Source organism: Capra hircus, chromosome 16 (genome assembly GCF_001704415.2).
Source record: "Capra hircus breed San Clemente chromosome 16, ASM170441v1, whole genome shotgun sequence".
Lineage (NCBI taxonomy): Eukaryota > Metazoa > Chordata > Mammalia > Artiodactyla > Bovidae > Capra > Capra hircus.
Genome location: NC_030823.1, coordinates 56,671,775 through 56,691,680, shown reverse-complemented (window position 1 = coordinate 56,691,680; position 19,906 = coordinate 56,671,775). Strand labels below are relative to the sequence as shown.

General features: G+C 42.7%; 1 protein-coding gene across 2 annotated transcripts in view; it reads left to right on the top strand.

Moving 5' to 3' along the window:
• Nucleotides 1-19,906, top strand: part of ASTN1 (astrotactin 1) — a 359,173-nt gene that overhangs the window by 268,763 nt on the left and 70,504 nt on the right. For both annotated transcript variants that reach the window (XM_018060633.1, XM_018060632.1), the window contains exon 16: nucleotides 1,817-2,005. In XM_018060633.1, the coding sequence (XP_017916122.1) occupies nucleotides 1,817-2,005 (189 nt within the window). The remainder of the gene's footprint in view (nucleotides 1-1,816; nucleotides 2,006-19,906) is intronic.

The following is a 19,906-nucleotide window of genomic DNA, read 5'->3' as shown; positions in this document are numbered from 1 at the left end:
CACTTAGACACACGTAGTAACTAAACAACACAACACAGATTTCTAAACAGTAAGTAAACAAGATAGATAGATACAGATTTATCTACTATATATGTGTGTGTGTGATACACACACACACACACACATACTTATGTCTCTGTTTCTAGTAAGTTAAGGAATAGTGAATTCTAAACTTACTTAGGATAAATTATTCCAAAACAGAACAGTGAGGCATCTTGTGTAAGTATTCTTCAAACCTTAGTGATAAATACCTTGAGTCAAGGTTTTCCTAACATTTGAGCAATCCCACTGTGAAGTTTGCAGAAGAGGAAATATCTAACAAAACGGCCTTAACCTAAGTTTGCATCCCTATTTCACCTCAGCCCCGTGGACTAGAAGAACGTGACTCTGCTCCTTGCTCAGGGGCTACAAGAATGTTCCAAACCTGAGCTTTATGCTCCAGAGTCTGGCTTCACTGTGTTGAGTGAAAGGGGGACTAGAGCTGAATGCTTTTGTTGACACAGGATGACAAGACAGGGTGAGAGGACTCAGGGTCAGCAACAGGGAGGCTGAGCTTTAGGGCCAATGAGAGAGAGATGGAAGGTCAGGGATAGAGAGAAAGAGCAGTGAGACATATACTCACTAAAGGTAAAGCTTGATGTGGAGAGAAAGAAGAGGCGTTAAGGATACAGAACATCTCCAGAGTACACACAGGGGTTTAGATCTTTTCTATGATCAGGGTTCTTGGCAAGAAGGGATTATTAGTGAAGTAAAATCTGCTGGTGCAGAAAACGCCTAGAATGAGATAAGCTACTCTTCATTCTAGAAACACATGGCAATGGAGACCCTACCCTGAGCACATACTCATTTGCACTCAGCCCAGATGCTATATGCCTACCAGGGGATAACAGACGGGTATCTCTGCTGCCACGTGCCTTTCGAAGCCGCACATGGCATCATGGATGATATGGGTGTCTGCACTTGGGGTCTTAAGCTTGAGCCATGCTCTGCCTTGCCCTGACAGGACACAGGTGTGTCAAAAGGAAGGCTGTACAACGTTGGTCAGAGAAGATACTGGGTTTGAAAAATTTGCCATAGATTATCTTTCTGACAAACATAATTCTCTTAAACAGGGAAAGCAAATCCAAGATTTGTCTGGGGAGGTGAGTGAGGCGGCAAACAGGTTCTTTCTTCCGTTTGCCATTTCCCAGTCTTTATATACTTTTTTCCTAAATAGATATAAGCAGTGTTTTAGTGACTTTCCTGATTATTCGTCTTCCATTGTCTTTCCATTGCCAATGTCTCTGCATGAAGAGCAAAATCCTGCAGACTTTTCTGATCCCTATACACAGTTAAAATACATTTTACACCGTGACCTTGTACATACATACACACTCACATACACACAACAGAAGTTTCATGAAGCCATGTTTCATCTTCTGATGGGAAATGTTCTCTGCTGGTATTTGTGTTTCTATTTTAAACTATGCTATTCTCCTTCATTTTTAATGCTATTATTTGAGCTCACTAAGTTGATTTAATGTCATGATTGTGATTTGAAAAAAAAATTGACTTAAGCAGGTGGGTGGTGGAGATGTGACAATGTTTTACTCAACTTGCACAAAGTTAACAACCAATTGGCTTGAAGAAATATTCTTTTAGGAACTGAAATGTCTGCCTCAGCTACTTGGAAATACTCACCTGATAGTTCCAGCCAGCTCTCCAGCATCACTTTGGGCCACGTGGCACTTGCAGATTTGAGGCTGGAGGGCCTGAGAAGCCGGGATACCCATATTATGAATCCTCACTCTTAATCCTGGGTGATGTTTCTCCATAGCCCTCAGCAACGCCCTCCACTCCCTGGATGGGGCTACATCTCGTGGGGATTTTGTAGCCTTGTTGGACCAATTTGGCAACCACTACATCCAGGAAGCTATCTACGGCTTTGAGGAATCCTGCTCTATCTGGTACCCAAACAAGCAGGTCCAGCGGCGACTCTGGCTGGAATATGAAGACATCAGCAAAGGTGAGTGACATGCTCATTGACAAGTTCTATGTTTTGTCCAAGCCCTGGCCGCCTGCATGCATCTATGGGACCAAATGTAGGGAGTCTGTAGGTGAAGGTTTAATTTGCCTCAATGCTCTTTCCCATCCTTTGAATTGTCGAGGTTTGGTTACTAAAGCTAAATATCAAAACAGAGGTATTTGGGGAAACTTTAGATACAGGATAGAATCAAAGCTATCTGGTCACTGAACTGGTTAACGCAGAGAAAGTAATCTAAAGGTTTTTACCAGCCACCATTCATCCTGCTACCACAGTGCAGGCAATGTATTAGACTGTTCTGCAGTAGGGAGGAAAGAACAGCCTTGCAGCCTCCCTGTCACTTCCTGCCCCAAGCAATCCCATCCTGCGCTGGCTGGCAACCCCTTCCAGTAACTAACTGCATAGCAAACCCCTTCTCATTCCATCCTGCCCTGTGTTTAGGAGCATTTTTTCCTGCTGCTCTGTGCTATGAGAAAATCTCCATTGCCCCGGGTATTTATATAGCTGTGGATAACAGTCTCACAAATGTCCAGTGTTTGATGGCAAGTTAGTATTCAGTCCAAGTATGTATAAGGAACTGGAATTTCTCAAACCTTTTGAATTCACCTTCTAGTGGAGGAGGAGTACTGGCTGGTGAATTTGTATTCTGACTGAGCAAGACTCGGTTTAGAATTGCCATTCATGGAATTTCTTCATCTGAGCTTATCCTCACAGCATTCTGATGAGGCCAAATTATGGAGGTGTGAGTTGTTAAAGGGCAAGTGATGAAATGAGCACAGTGAAAACTCAAGAAGTAGGTCAAGCTAAGATTTGATGACCAGGCTTCCCTCTGAGACTAGGGACCCTCTGCTGCCAGCAGGGCTGCAGTGGGGAAAATGTGCTCCCATGGCTTAGACGCTCTCTGAGCTCCACACAGATTTCTGTTTTGTCTTGCTTAAGAGGTAGTAGAGGCACGAAAGCCTCTCCTTCCGCTGGACACTTTCTTCCAAAAGAGGCAAGAGGCTTGTGCCTGGGCTGCAGACTTCCTCTCCCGTCCCCCACCAGGTCCTGATTCCTGTAAGCTCAAAGACAAAACCACAGGCTTCTTGTCTCCATTCAAATGTCAACATCTTAAAATTACTCTGATTCCAGTTTGCCAAGAAAGGAGTATAATGTAAGTACATTTCGATAAGACCAGTTCCAGCTGGCAAAACTTTCTTATGTTTCCATGCCAGAGCCTCCTGATTGAATCGAAGGGCTAAACCCTCCTCCATTTCTGTTTGCCAGGGGTTCAAGGATTGCCAGGCTCTGGGACTGCTGGGAGAGACAAGTCTGACCTTCCTCAGAACTCCTGGTTCTGCCCCTTGCATCTCTCCTGAGCATTGTAATATCCTTACAAAGCCCAAGAGGAACGTTTGTCCATGGCCTTGGCATTATGCCCTTATCCCTCTTGATCTCATGCCATTCTTGCACACAGGAGCTGGTTTTATCACAGTCCAACTGTTGGCTTCATTTTCCCATAAATATGATGTATATCAGCCCTTGCTTGCTGTTGCTATTAAAAGATATTCAACCACTTTAGTATGTCTATTTTGATCTGTTGTAGTTGTTCGCATATACCTACCCCTCAGCTGACCCCTAAATCTGACCTCTGTGTCACCCACTTTGGGTCTCTTAGCCTTGGGTCTGATTCTTACACTAAAATAGTTTTCTTCTCTCTAGGCACTAATTTCTTTTTATTCCAAAAGCATGAAGCCTGCTACTGATTAAGAATTATAAGTACATAAGACAAAGGAAGATTTTCTTCTGCTTTTCTGCACTCTGGGGACTGTTGTTCCAAAATGGAATTTATACACGAGTGGTGACAAGTGTTCTGAGAGGACTATACCTACCATGACATAAAAGTGACACCTTTTTAGACTCAAGTCCTTTGATTATAGGTTCTTGCCTGCTCTAACTTTTAAAACTTTCCAGTGAAAAGGGGTTTTCTGTTCTTTGCTTTTGTACCTATGATTAGGTACCTAAAATTGCTTATGGATTGAATAGGAAGGGAGGCTTGTCAGGGGTGAAATGAAGTGGAAAGATCATAGGGCTAAGGGTTGGGAGTCTAGAATCAGCCAGATGACTTTGTTTATTCAATTAACGATCAGCACCTTCCCTGTAAAGCTCTCATGGTGCCTTCCGGCTCAGACACTTTATGGATCCTCGGAGCCTCCCTTCATGTGAGAGGTTTTCTCAGGTCAGGCATTTGCGTTAAAGACTTTCCTTCTCTTTCTTTAAATCACTATGCAGCTTCTCAAGGGTGGGTTCTATGCCTTATTAAACTTTAAAATCCCAGGGTCCAGCACAGAGCTGGGCACAAGACAATCCCTCAACAAGTGTTGGTTGTTGTTGCTGCTGCTGTTAGTGATGGGAGTGGTGGTAAAGGCCCTTCTCATGTGATGACTTCCTATGTGGGCTTTATCACAGACACATGAAATGGTTTAGGTATGCCTGACTGATGAGAATTCAGAGGTGGATATGAAATCTTTTTGATGTGGACCTGTTTTAAAGTCTTTATTAAATGTATCACAGTATTGCTTGTTTTATGTTTTGATGTTTTGGTGACAAGGCATGTGGATTCTTAGCTCCCTGACCAGGGATTGAGCCCACATTGGAAGGTGAAGTCTCAACCACTGGACCACGAGGGATGTCCTTAGAGATGGATATTTTTGACCAGATCTTCAAAGGGCAGCCTTTGTTTCAGTGGACACTTACGTGTCATGCAACCAGTATATGGTTTGGTCAGACCAATATTTAGGATCACTTGTCTTCAGATAGGGCTTCCCTTGTGGCTCAGTGGTAAAGAATCCACTTGCAATGCAGGAGACCTGGGTTTGATCCCTGCGTCATGGAAGATCCCCTGGAGAAGGGAATGGCAACCCACTCTAATATTCTTGCCTGGAGAATCCCATGGATGGAGGAGACTGGTGGACTACAGTCCATGGGGTCTCAAAGAGTCAGACATGACTGAACTACTAACACTTTGACTGTCTTCAGACAAGTCTGACTGGAACTCCAGTCAGAAAAGATACTTCCCATTTCTCATTGTCTAAGATTAGTGTCTCTTCTTTTTTACAGAGCATATAAAGGCTATCTGAATTGAAATTTTCCAACCTCGATCTCTCCACTTCTACATTTACTTCCATCTTCTTCCTTATCATCCTTTGCCCTCGTGCCTCAGGAACTGTAGTGAGTTCTTTTTCCGTTGAGTCTCTCCCCCTGTGCCCTTGCTTCCTTCCCTCTCTGCTTCCTCTTAGTCCTCACTCACTGGTCTTCTCCTTTTTAATCCCTACAGCCTCTTCAGCCTGAGTTTCTATTTTCAAAAAAAAAATGAAATTTTTATAAATATGCAACTTTTTTATCACTGTTTCCTTTCAACACGTGCTGTGCTAAGTCACTTCAGTCATGTCCGACTCTGTGCCAGTCTGGACTGTAGCCTGCCAGACCCCTCTGTCCATGCGATTCTCTAGGCAGGAATACTGGAGTGGGCTGCCGTGCCCTCCTCCAGGGGATCTTCCCCACTCAGGGATCGAACCTGGGTCTCTTACATCTCCTACATTGGCAGACGGGTTCTTTACCACTAGCTCCGCCACACATCACAATCAGATTTCTTAAGCAAGTCGTTTGTACATCTTTTCTCTATTTCCTCAACTTCTTTTCACTCTTCAAATAATTTCCTCCAACCCTGTTGCACTACAGAAATAACTCTGGAGAGGGAAACTAAGGACGTCCTAAGCAGAGTTTCTGTTTTCTATTCTATAGAAAACTAAACTAAACTAAAACTGAACTATCATTTTATCTCGGCTGAAGAATTTGTTCCTGTTGGCCAAGTCTGCCTTTTTGTAAATTCTCTCCTTTGGTGTCCCTGATGGTATTCTGTTCAGATTCTCTTTATTAATCTTGGGACTTTATTTCTTATTCTTTTTTGCCCTTATTCCTCTAAAGAAATCACTTAAGTTTTGGTCGTTTTTCGGGATTTCATCCTTAGTGTTCATCTCATCTTCACTGATGCTGGGTGATTCTCTTCTGTATCTACCTCAAACCATATCTCAAATCCTTCCTTTCTCCCTGAAATTAAAAAACTCATTTGTCTGTGAGTGTTTACCATTTCTACCTGGATATTCCATGATCATCTCTTTTCTCTGTATTCGTGAACCACATTGATTCGTGAACCACATAGTAGATTTGTGAACCACATTGATGGGCCAAAATATAAAGTGAGGAGCCCTTCTTTATATTCTCCTCCCCCCCTCCAAGTTCAACCATTTACAAAGTTTTCTTCTTTTTACCACCTAAATATTTCTTTAACAGGTGTCTTCTACTATCCAGTTCTCAAAATTGCATCACTTTACAGTATCAGCTGTCATAGGAGATACTGAAGTAGCATCCTCGTGTGCCTCTTTTTGTTCAGTTTCATGCCTGTCTAGTCCATTCTACATTTCACCATCTATTATCATTTTTTAAATGCCCCTTAATGACTTGACCCATCAGCTTGAAGCCTTTCACTAATGCCTTACAGCATGAACCTGGCTTCACTCCTTCTCTTAGTTTCCTACGGCTGCTGTAACAAATTACTATGAACTTGATGGCTTAAAACATCATACATTTATTCCCAAAAGTTCTGGGACCAGAGGTCCAAATCAGTTTCAGTGGACTGAGCTCAAGGTATCAGTGAGGCCAGCTTCTGAAAGCTCTAGGGGAAAACCGCCCCTTGCCTTTTTTGCCCTTTCCAGCTTGTAGTGGCTACCTGTATTCCTTGGTTGAGTCTCCTTCCTCCATCTTCAAAGGGCATCACTCCAGTCCCTGAGCGACATGGTCTTCTCTCTAACTCCTCCTGCCTTCTCTTATAAGGAGCCTTTTGATTACGTTGGACCCAACCAGATAATGCAGGATGCTCTTCCTATCTCAAGACTCGTCATTTAAGCATATCTGCACAATCTCTTTTGCCAATCACTGGTAACATTCATAGGTTCTAGAAATTAGGACCAGGGCATCTTTGGGAGCAAATGTTTAGCCTCCCATCCCCTCTGCCCTCTCTAGCTATTGTGTCACTGACCATTCCCTGCCTCGAGCATTCCTCCTCTCTGATGACGCAAGACCACTTGCATCAATCCAAAAATGGGTGCATTTGATTCCATACAGTTTTAGGCTTTGAGACTCCCTTCTTGCTTCAGTCTGAGGCCACAGGTATGTGCTCTAAAGTTTCTACAACTACTTTTCTCACTCAGAAATTTTTTTCTTGGGCCCCTCTCTTGCCCTCTCCCTTGAAATTCTCTTCTCTAGTGTCTGTTCCTTTGTCTCATTTCTGGGTGGATCTTATGCTCTGCTTAGGCCCTTAAGATCTACAGGTTTGTCTTCCTGGTTATGATTTCTGTTTCTTGCTTGTGTCTTTTAATCACAAACTTCAGCTCCTTAAATTACCATCTGCAATTAAATGATACCCTGACCCAATGTCAGGCCCCAACTCTGGGTCCGGGGTCAAGATTCCCTCTGGTTTGGAAGAGGGCGTCGAGCTGTTCCACACTGTTGAGCCTACCCAACCTTGTCCTCTATCTACCTGCATTCTGTTACCTCTGTCCTGCTCTTCAAGAGCCAGTTCTAACGTCTCCACTTTCACCAAGTCTTCCATGATGCTCGTCAGAATCTTTGCTTCCTGCTTTATGCTCTTAGAGCTCCTTATCTATATCCGTTAGCAGTGCTCTTCACATGTCCCTGTATTGTCATTTCCCTGTATGACTGTCTCCCGTGATAATAGACTTGAAAGCATGTACCATATTTCCCTGACTTTTGTAATTTAAAAAGTTTATTTAAAAAATGCAAAATGTATAAAACAGAATAAAGTGAAAAATAAATCTTCTCACTCTTATTTCCCAGTAATCTAGTTTCACTCCCCAGAGGCAACCAGGAAACTATTACTACAGTTTACTATCTATCTGTGCAGAGATACTCTATTCCTAACCATTTGGAAGTGAACAAAGCAAGTTGCAGAAAAGTAGATATATTAGGGTCTTGTCTGATTCAAAAATGCTGTATATAAAAATATGCATATACCCATCTATATAAATATAATCTTTAGCCTCTCTCTCAGGGCCTTCCCTGGTGGCTCAGCAGAAAAGAATCCTTCTGCAACGTAGGAGGCACAGGAGATGCGAGTTGATGCCTGGGTGGGGAAGACCCCTGGTAGAGGGCGTGGCAACCCACTCCAGTGTTCTTGCCTGGAGAATCCAATGGACAGAAGAGCCTGGTGGGCTACAGCCCCTAGGGTTGCAAAGAGTCAGACACAATTGAAGTGACTGAGCAACACGCACCCACACACATTCTCTCTCATACTACATATGTATATTTGTATGTGTGTGTGTGTGTACATACACACACAAATTACCTGTTTATTTCAAGATTAGGGATATGGTATAGGGTAGGGGCTTTTATTTTTATACTAAAACCTTCTTTTGCTTTTCCCACAATAAGCATGGACCACTTTTCAATAAAACTTTTTTAACACATTAAAAATATATTCTGAAAAGTTTTCTATTATCTTGAGTAAAGATTTAGAAAGTTAACTGGAAAAAGAACAAAACATCTGTTGTATTTACAAAGAGCTGAACCCTAGATAGAAATCTGGGAGGAAGTGCAAAACAATAGATCATTTCTTATTAATCTTTGAGTCTTCACCCCTGACACAGTGCCTGGCGTATAATTTGCATCACTATTGCAAACGAGTAAATCCTTGATTTTGTTCTTACGTCAGAAGAAACCAGGAAAAAGAGGCATAGATCTGTAGATTTCAGACAAGTGACCAAAAAAGTTGAACCTTCTTCAAAGAAGAACTTCCACAGGCTTAATTTTAATCCTTAGCCTGACACATTGAGTTCAGTGTATTTTCTTTCTCTCTTTCTTCTTCCTTTTGCTTTTTGGTACTCCATTTGGGAGTGGATTTCCTTGGGTCTTTCTTCCTTTTCTTTTCCAGTGTCACTTTCATTGCTGCATTAGATCTGACCTTTGGCATAACTCTTCCTTGCCATTGCTTTTGGGACATATCCGTGGTATTATATGGGTGACAGTTGGTGATAAGCAAGCTCTTCCTGGCAACCCACTCCGTATTCTTGCCTGGAGAATCCCAGGGACAGAGGAGCCTGGTGGGCTGCCATCTATGGGGTCACACACGACTGAAGCGACTTAGCAGCAGCAGCAGCAGCAAGCTCTTCCTTTCTGTTGTACCTTCTAGTTCATAATCTACTGGGGGTTAGGCAATGGTCAGGTGATGGGGGCATTGATTAGCTGGTTTCCAGCCAGTTACTTCCTTTCCATGGGGAAAGCCAAGAAGAATATCTTCCTCTTCTTCCAAGACACAAGCTGAGAGTTTTTCCCTGAAGGGGACTCTCTAGCTCTGAGAGGTCTTAAGTTAGGTTAGAATCAAAGAAAGAAGTAAACCACCTGAATAACATTATATTTCTACCACACAGAATGCCACCTTTCCCACTTTTCATCAATTAGTTTTTGGGTGGATAGAAGCCAGGAAAGACTCAATTGGTTCATCTTCCTAAGACAGTGATCAGATTTCAGCCATAGCTGAAGCAAAAACAATAGCTAAATCAGTCATCAGCATCTGATCCAGTCTGTGAGAGTTGGTCAGCAGAGACCTAGTCTGGTGTATTTGATGCTGGTATGGTCCATAGGCTAACGGGCATAACTGTGCTACATGGCACAAAACCCTGTTACGTTAAAGGCAGAACATAGAAAGCCAGTGAAGAATAATAACTTATGTCTGTATAATGCTTTATGTGTTACAACCCCAGGGTTGCAAACCAGCTGCAAAGGCTCTTTTTATGTACATTTACAATGGCAAAGTTAGCACTCAAATGGCAAAGCGATTATAGCATATAGCTATTTTCTTTCAATGATTAATTAATTCATTCAACAAACGTTTGCTGAGGGCCTGCTACATGCAAAACCCTGTAGTGAGCAGAGAGGGGGTTTAGAGGAAACAGCTGTTCTATGGCATTCCCAGGCAGACAGGCCTGATGAAGGTGCTACTGATGCTGAGCCGGGTGGTGTCATAAACAGCAGCTTCCAGGAGGCTCTAAGCTTTTTGAAACATATGTCTGAGGATTTAATTTGAGTCTTCAAGTCCCCAGGCTCTGGTGCAGAGTCCGGAGTAAACTGGATCTGTAGGTTGAGGGAAGAAGTTATCAAAATAATATTACCAAACAGCCTATTATGTAGCCTTTCTCATTTAGTCCTCAAACATGTGTGCTCACTCACTCAGTCATCTCTGAGTCTTTTGTGACCTTGTGGGTTGTAGCTCGCCAGGCTCCTCTGTCCATGAAATTCTCCAACAATAACAGTAGAGTGGAAAAAAAAAAAAAAAAAAAAAAACACTAGAACAGGTTGCCATTTCCTCCTCCAGGGGATCTTCCTGAACCAAGGATTGAATTCAAGTCTTCTGAGTCTCCAGCATTGGTAGGTGGAGTCTTTACCACTGTGCCACCTGGGAAGCCCTCCAGACATATACATCACTTAAGTCTTACCTTCCCTATTTATAGATAAGAAAATAAAGCCTCAGAGAGCTTAAGTAACTTGCATGTGGTCACCAAAGCAGTACGTGACTGAGCGAAGACAAGAAGAATGCCTTCACCTACCAAGATACATTGCAGATGGTGACATGCTATTCTGCCTGCCAATGGCACAAGAAGAGATGAACGTGGGAAGGTTAGTGGACAAAATGGAAGTGAGATCAAGATGGAATTGAAGCCGAGTCACTGGTCTAATTGAATATCACAATATCACAGATATCACATTCAATATGACAGATGTCAACCACAGTTAGACTTCATGATGGATCTACTGCCTTTCACCTTGAGTTTTCTGGACTTTTGGTTGCTGGTGCTGACCATACTGACAGAAAACTAGTCAATCTAATCACACGAGGACCACAGCCTTGTCTAACTCAATGAAACTAAGCCATGCCCGCAGGGCAACCCAAGACATGCGGGTCATGGTGGAGAGGTCTGACAGAATGTGGTCCACTGGAGAAGGGAATGCCAAACCATTTCAGTATTCTTGCCGTGAGAACCCCAGGAACAGTATGAAAAGGCAAAATGATAGGATACTGAAAGAGGAACTCCCCAGGTCAGTAGCTGCCCAACACGCTACTGGAGATCAGTGGAGAAATAACTCCAGAAAGAATGAAGGGATGGAGCCAAAGCAAAAACAATACCCAGCTGTGGATGTGACTGGTGATAGAAGTAAGGTCTGATGCTGTAAGAGCAATATTGCACAGGAACCTGGAATGTCAGGTCCATGAATCAAAGCAAATTGGAAGTGGTCAAACAAGAGATGGCAAGAGTGAATGTCAACATTCTAGGAAACAGCAAACTAAAATGGACTGGAATGGGTGAATTTAACTCAGATAACCATTATATCTACTACTGTGGGCAGGAATCCCTCAGAAGAAATGGAGTAGCCATCATGCTCAACAAAAGAGTTCAAAATGCAGTACTTGGATGCAATCTCAAAAATGACAAAATGATCTCTGTTCGTTTCCAAGGCAAACTATTCAATATCACGGTAATGCAAGTCTATGCCTCAACCAGTAACACTGAAGAAGCTGAAGTTGAACAGTTCTATGAAGACCTATAAGACCTTTTAGAACTGACACCCAAAAAAGATGTCCTTTTCATTATAGGGGACTGGAATGCAAAAGTAGGAAGTCAAGAAAGACCTGGAGTAACAGGCAAATTTGGCCTTGGAATGCAGAATGAAGCAGGGCAAAGACTAATAGAGTTTTGCCAGGAAATGCACTGGTCATAGCAAACACCCTCTTCCAACAACACAAGAGAAGACTCTACACATGGACATCACCAGATGGTCAACACCGAAATCAGATTGATTATATTCTTTGCAGCCAAAGATGGAGAAGCTCTATACAGTCAACAAAAACAGGACCAGGAGCTGACTGTGGCTCAGACCATGAATTCCTTATTACCAAATTCAGACTGAAATTGAAGAAAGTAGGGAAAACCGCTAGACCATTCAGGTATGATCTAAATCAAATCCCTTATGATTATACAATGGAAGTGAGAAATAGACTTAAGGGCCTAGATCTGATAGACAGAGTGCCTGATGAACTATGGAATAAGGTTCGTGACATTGTACAGGAGACAGGGATCAAGACCATCCCCATGGAAAAGAAATGCAAAAAAGCAAAATGGCTGTCTGGGGAGGCCTTACAAATAGCTGTGAAAAGAAGAGAAGTGAAAAGCGAAGGAGAAAGTAAAAGATAAAAGCATCTGAATGCAGAGTTCCAAAGAAGAGCAAGAAGAGATAAGAAAGCCTTCTTCAGCCATCAATGCAAAGAAATAGAGGAAACGAACAGAATGGGAAAGACTAGAGATCTCTTCAAGAAAATTAGAGATACCAAGGGAACATTTCATGCACAGATGGGCTCGATAAACAACAGAAATGGTCTGGACCTAACAGAAGCAGAAGATATTAAGAAGAGGTGGCAAGAATACACAGAAGAACTGTACAAAAAAGACCTTCATGATCAAGATAATCACGATGGTGTGATCACTCATCCAGAGCCAGACATCCTGGAATGTGAAGTCAAGTGGGCCTTAGAAAGCATCACTACGAACAAAGCTAGTGGAGGTGATGGAATTCCAGTGGAGCTCTTTCAAATTCTGAAAGATGATGCTGTGAAAGTGCTGCACTCAATATGCCAGCACATTTCGAAAACTCAGCAGTGGCCACAGGACTGGAAAAGGTCAGTTTTCATTCCAATCTCAAAGAAAGGCAATGCCAAAGAATGCTCAAACTACCTCACAATTGCACTCATCTCACATGCTAGTAAAGTAATGCTCAAAATTCTCCAAGCCAGGCTTCAGCAATACGTGAACCGTGAACTTCCTGATGTTCAAGCTGGTTTTAGCAAAGGCAGAGGAACCAGAGATCAAATTGCCAACATCTGCTGGATCATGGAAAAAGCAAGAGAGTTCCAGAAAAACATCTATTTCTACTTTATTGACTATGCCTAAGCCTTTGACTGTGTGGATCACAAGAAACTGTGGAAAATTCTGAAAGAGATGGGAATACCAGACCACCTGACCTGCCTCTTGAGAAATCTGTATGCAGGTCAGGAAGCAACAGTTAGAACTGCACATGGAACAACAGACTGGTTCCAAATAGGAAAAGGAGTACGTCAAGGCTGTATATTGTCACCCTGCTATTTAACTTCTATGCAGAGTACATCATGAGAAACGTTGGACTGGAAGAAACACAAGCTGGAGTCAAGATTGCTGGGAGAAATATCAAGAACCTCAGATGTGCAGATGACACCACCCTTATGGCAGAAAGTGAAGAGGAGCTAAAGAGCCTCTTGATGAAAGTGAAAGTGGAGAGTGAAAAAGTTGGCTTAAAGCTCAATATTCAGAAAATGAAGATCATGGCATCCGGTGCCATCACTTCATGGAAATAGATGGGGAAACAGTGAAAACAGTGTCAGACTTTATTTTTGGGGGCTCCAAAATCACTGCAGATGGTGACTGCAGCCATGAAATTAAAAGACACTTACTCCTTGGAAGAAAAGTTATGAGCAACCTAGATAGCATATTCAAAAGCAGAGACATTACTTTGCCGACTAAGGTCCGTCTAGTCAGGGTTATGGTTTTTCCTGTGGTCATGTATGAATGTGAGATTTGGACTGTGAAGAAGGCTGAGAGCTGAAGAATTGATGCTTTTGGACTGTGTTGTTAGAGAAGACTCTTGAGAGTCCCTTGGACTGCTAGGAGATCCAACCAGTCCATTCTGAAGGAGATCAGCCCTGGGATTTCTTTGGAATGACTGATGCTAAAGCTGAAACTTTGGCCACCTCATGAAAAGAGTTGGCTCATTGGAAAAGACTCTGATGCTGGGAGAGATTGGGGGCAGGAGGAGAAGGGGATGACAGAGGATGAGATGGCTGGATGGCATCATGGACTCGATGGACGTGAGTCTGAGTGAACTCCGGGAGTTGGTGATGGACAGGGAGGCCTGGCGTGCTGCGATTCATGGGTTTGCAAAGAGCCGGACACGACTGAGCGACTGAACTAAACTGTTGACTCTTTGGGTGTGGGGGGAGGAGTGGTGGCCCACCATCAACGGTGACAACTCAGTTTCTGGAGGAGTATTTGTTTTCCTGTGCAGCAGTGCTTCTCAAAATTTAATATGCCTGTGTATCACCTGGGATCTTCTTGAAATGGCGATTCTGATTCAGTAAGTCTGAGTGGAGCCTGAGATTCTGCATGTCTAAGAAGCTCCTGGATAACACCAAATAGCAAAGCTAGATTCTCGCCTCAGAGACCAACAGGGTGTGGGTTCCTTCATCATCCTGCTTATCCTACCTGGTGTAGGAACCTCAACACAGGAGCCACAGCACGGTGGACTCGAGGGCTGTGTCCTGGTGTCGTCTCTGCAGAGGACAATCTGTCGCAGAGAGGAGGACCAGCCTGAATGGTTTTCACTTTGGACCAGGACTTTTCTGCAATTAAGCCATTGATTATTAGGCTTGTGTGCAGAATTGAACCGTCTTAAGCCTTTGGACACTGAAAGGAATTGGAAACATGCCAACAATTAGGATTAACTGTGATTAGCTTTTTTTTTTAATCACTTTGTACTGTAGACAACACTATCCTCATCTTACTATCTCAAGGATTCTATTTTTAAAAAATAGCGTTTGAGTCCCCCCACTTGTTTTACTCTCAAAATAAAAATTTATTAGAGTTTCTTATTTTAACCTGGCTAGTATTTTAGTTGATGGGATGACAATTCTGATGGCAATATCGAACTTCTTTCATATAATGATGAGCCTGACAATAGTGACATCTTGTCCATAATATACAAGTTAGTAGTTGATTATATAGCTTTCTGGATATAGCTGCTCAAAATATGTAGCTTGATGGATTGCTTCCTGAGCGTGGGCTCATTCATTCATTTATTCATTTCCTTCCATATCTGAATATTGGTCTAGGCACTTTGCATACAGTGGAGAATGACACAGAAAAACTTCCTGCTTCTACAGAGCTCATATCTTAGTGAAGAGAGAAAGTGGCAAGTGACAAATAAATGAGAGCGATGATTCTAGACAGTGATAGATACTATGAAGAAACTAAAATCAGAGGATGTAATAGAGGGTGACTGGACGATGGGGAAAGGGGTGCTGATTAAGACGGCAGGCACAGAGAAGGCCTCAATGATAGTGATGAAGCAGGGCGTTTGAGCTGAGATCTGACAGACAGAGCTAATGATGCAAAGATCTAGGAACCGAACAATCCAGGCAGGGACATAGAAAATGCAAAGGCTTCGTAAGTTTTTGAATTCTCATAGCTTGTAGCATCATGTAGCACGTATAGAATTTACTTAGAAAATATCAGACTCATAACCACTATTACTGAGGAGAAAGAGGCCTGGATTCTCTGGTGGACTATGAAGAGAAGAAACTCTACTTCTAGCCAAACTTGTTTCCTCAATTCTGCAAGCTAGGCTGAGATCCATTTGTTTAGCCCCCACTTCTTTTATCCAAAATGTAGATCAGTTCTCAGTGGGCTGCCTGTGGTGCTATTGATCCAAGAGAAATAAGCATATGGCAGCAGGTTTAAGAGTACAGTTCCTATACTTACTAAGACTTTTATCTTGATCTTAAGTTATGGTCTCTATAACAAAAGTAATAGTTTATCTCTGCACAAAAAAAAAAAAAAAAATGGGGGGAAAAATTGCAAGATAAGTAATGAGACAATGGGAAATTCTGCACCAAGGTGAAAATTTGAACTTGACATCATTTGGGCTTTCTGCATTTTGGGGGATGGATGCCTTGTGTCTTAAGTGCAATATATCTATATTATAGTCCATCCTACTCTAAGGCAGTGTGGTGAGGAAAAGAGCACTGGTGGGGGGGGGGGGACAGAGAGGGTGGGGAGCAGTCAGGAGAACTGGGCTATTGCGCTCAGCTGAGCCATTAGCCAGCCAGCTGACCTTGGGTAAAGTACTTAACACTCTTCAAAATCATCTTGCCATCTGTATAATAACTAACTTGAATTAGGTAATACTTAGAGCTTCTTTCACTTTTAGTTCTCTGTGACTCTATATACACAGCCAATTATTTCTACATATTAGAAATAGAATAATAGATAATAGATAGAATAATAGAATAGAATAGATAATAGAATACTATAATAATAGAATGCAGCATTTAATAAGGCCTGGATCAGGTTCAATAGGCTAATTCAACTGATACTGCAATGGAAGAAGTTTAATACTGTTGTTTATAGTGAGAATTTACAGTCAGGCAGATAGGGGTCAGAATTTTTATTAAGTTTACTTAATGGCTGTGAGCCTCATTTTCCCTCTCTGTAAAATAGGGCTATTGATACTTAGCTTACAAGTAAGGATCAGATACAATAATTATTTGTGAAACAGAGTGTCTAGCATCCTGTAACTGTTCTATGCATTTTGACTCATTATTAGCACTATTATTATTACTAGCATTATTTCAATACAATTTTCAATTCAGTTCACTAATTTTTGAACAAAATAGCAGCTGATCAAAATGTCAGGGAGTAAAACTGGATAAATGTGTTCTTTCTAGAAACACCGCTGTGTCTTTTAGAAGTCACAAATCACTAACTAGCCCAGCGGAACAGGGACGTCAAACCTCCATTACAAAAATCAAGACCAGAATCACATCTTTTGGGAGCTATTTTCAGTCCCAGTTAAGTAGCTCTTTTGCTGAGAAAAGACCAGGAAATAAACCCCACCCATATGAGAGGGATTTTTGGAGGGGGGATGGGGGAACGGAGGCTATAAGAATGTGCTCTCTATGGAAAAGCATCCCTGGGAAGCTTTGATAAGCAGCCGGCTGTTGCTGCTTTTTAAGTGCAGAAGAGCTGTCAGGTGCCTCTCCTGAACGGGGACATTCATGCAGGTGTCCAGCTGTAGCAGCCTTCCCTTTACTTTTGACCTGAAACCTGCCCTGTCTGGTTGCACCGGCTGCATAAAGATGCAGACTTCGGTTCCCCTTGAGCCCCAGAGGTGAGACCTTGGCTCTAGTAAGCAACCCAGGTTCCAGTATAAGTGGATGTTGGAGTTGGGAAATAACGGACTAATAGTTTCTGTGTTTTTGTTAGGCTCCTATCTTTTCCTGTTCTCTCTTAATAATGTGCTTTAGAGGAATACTCTTGTATTCTCAGAGGCACAAGGGGGTCAACAATTTCTGAAAGGTAGGAACTACAGCTAACGAATCTCCAAGGTCACTTCCTACTCCTACCCCATCTCTTGCAACACATAATGCCAAGCACTGCATCTAGCAGGCAGGCAGTAAATGTTGGTCCAATAAGTGCTGCTGCTGCTGCTGAGTCGCTTCAGTCGTGTCCGACTCTGTGCGACACCATAGACAGCAGCCCACCAGGCTCCCTGGTCCCTGGGATTCTCCAGGCAAGAACACTGGAGTGAGTTGCCATGTCCTTCTCTAATGCATGAAAGTGAAGAGTGAAAGTGAAGTCACTCAATCGTGTCTGACTCTTAGCGACCCCATGGACTGCAGCCTACCAGGCTCCTCCGTCCATGGGATTTTCCAGGCAAGAGTGCTGGAGTGGGTCACCATTGCCTTCTCTGGTTGAATAAGTGAGTGAATGCCATATTTTTGTCTCCTCCTTTCCCCCTTCCAGGGAAACAGCAGCCTGTTGTCTAAGACAGCATCGCCTCTTCCTTATCTCCAGGTTTGATTGTTTTGTGTGGGGGACATCATGCATTTGCTCTGTCTTGGGATTTATGTCATGTCCTAGGATTTGGCACAGGAAGAATAGGCTAGTCTTTAAATAAATGACCAACACAGGGTAGGACTGGGATTATATACTAGGAACTGGGGCAAAGCCATGTGTGGACCTCCAGTACATGATTGTTATTTCAAGTTTCTGGCTACCAGTTAGTGCTGTAGGAGCCAACAATAGTTTTTATTTTACTATCTTTCCTATCATTGCTTTCTTGAAAAGTAGGAATGCAACTTGTGTAGGAATGCAACACAAGACATAAAACTACATTGGCTTAAACCAACAAATCAACAAACCCCTTTCATCTAAGCTTATCCATTTGGCCACTACTTATTACTAGTTTGCCTTCCTCTGTCATCAGAGACTGTCTCCTTGAATCTCATGGAACTCTTTGGAAGTTGGTTCAATTACTAAAAGATAAGAATTAAATGAAAAAATTAAAAATACATAAGAAAAAACTAATGTCAAGGAAATCAGCAGAAAAAAATGGATTAGGTAAGTAATTAATTTAGAAAAAAATGAGAATAGTTGACATCATTTTTGAATGTGGCCCCAACTGCCAGCTACACTACAAAATGAAGCTGATTAATGTAACAACAGTCAAAGGCCCCAGAATACATCATTTCTGTTTCTGTAACTGATGAGAGGAAGATGGTTTTCCAATCAGATCAACTTTCCTCTAAGAAATTCACTAGGCTTTGACACAATGGCTGATACATTGGTGATAGCAGAGTCAAGGACACATAGACCTCGATCAGCAGCACCGTGAGGGAAGGCTGTGAGTTCCTCTGCAAGGTAATGATGTGTATGCCTTCATTCAGAAATGTATGTCATTTGCTGTAGATCAATGCTGTGCTAGGCATCAGGAATACATGGGTAGTAAGAGAAGGCTCCTGGCCCACTGTGGGATTGTAGATGTTGAGGCCAAGCATAGCTCTTTCTTTTGCCAGCCTCATCTTATTTCTTTTCTTCTTTTGTTTGGCTAATTAGCATCTGTGGGACAGCATGACTGAACTCTCTGAAAAGAAAGTGAAAGAAAGGGTTAATTGTTCAGTCATGTTCAACTCCTTGCAATCCCATGGGCTGTAGCCTGCCAGGCTTCTCTGTCCATGGGATTCTCCAGGCAAGAATGCTGGAGTGCCATTTCCTTCTCCAGGGGAATGAATCTTTCTGATCCAGGGATCAAACCCAAGTCTCCTGCATTGCAGGTGAATTCTTTACCATCTGAGACACCAGGAAAGTCCTCTCCGGGCTTTTCTTTGACCCACAAAAGAGGCAGAGAAAGTTGTTGCAAGGTCCCAAACATACTTCTCACCCTGAGAGTTTATCCCATTCCTTGGAAAGTTTCTTCAACCTGTATGTATTCTGTCTACTGCCAAAGTGCCCATATTCAAGGTGGCTGATGCTCCCAGGAGCAATCTGTGAGACACTAAAGATGGGACGCAAAGGGACAGGTGTGGAGAGCTTTAGATGGAAGACCCATGGCAGTGCCAACAATTCCTGGAGAGAGGGGCTATTGGGCCAGGTTGAACCATTCCCTGGTCATGTGTGATGGCCACACCACTGACTGGCTGCTTTGTGCAGGACTGTGTGCAGACTACCTGTGGTCTGGCAACCTCCCACTGAGGCCAGAGAGGGAGATGGTACCTACCTAAACAGAGTTCATGTCCTGGGGCTCCAGGAAGTGGTCACACCGGTCTCCCCTTAAGGCCTAACATGACTGGAAAGGGATAGAGAGCTTGGCAAAGACTTAACCACACAAGGCCCATCTAGTTGTTCAAGTCTGGCAGGGGATGGGGTTCATTCCACAGAGTTAGAATCTAATAGCACAGAAGCCCTTGGTTTAGAGCAACTGCAAAAAGCAAGCAGGTTCAAAAGACTTGAAAATATTTTTCTTTTGCTGATCAACAAAATAACAAAGAAAAAGAAAGGTCGAAGCATTTCTCCAGTGCCGTTTCCCAATAAATCTGCCAGTTAAAATATGTGATTTGTAGGTGAAATGGGAGTGCCGGTGACAGGGGAAAACAGCCTAATCGGGTCAGCCAATAGCCTAGACTCCCTT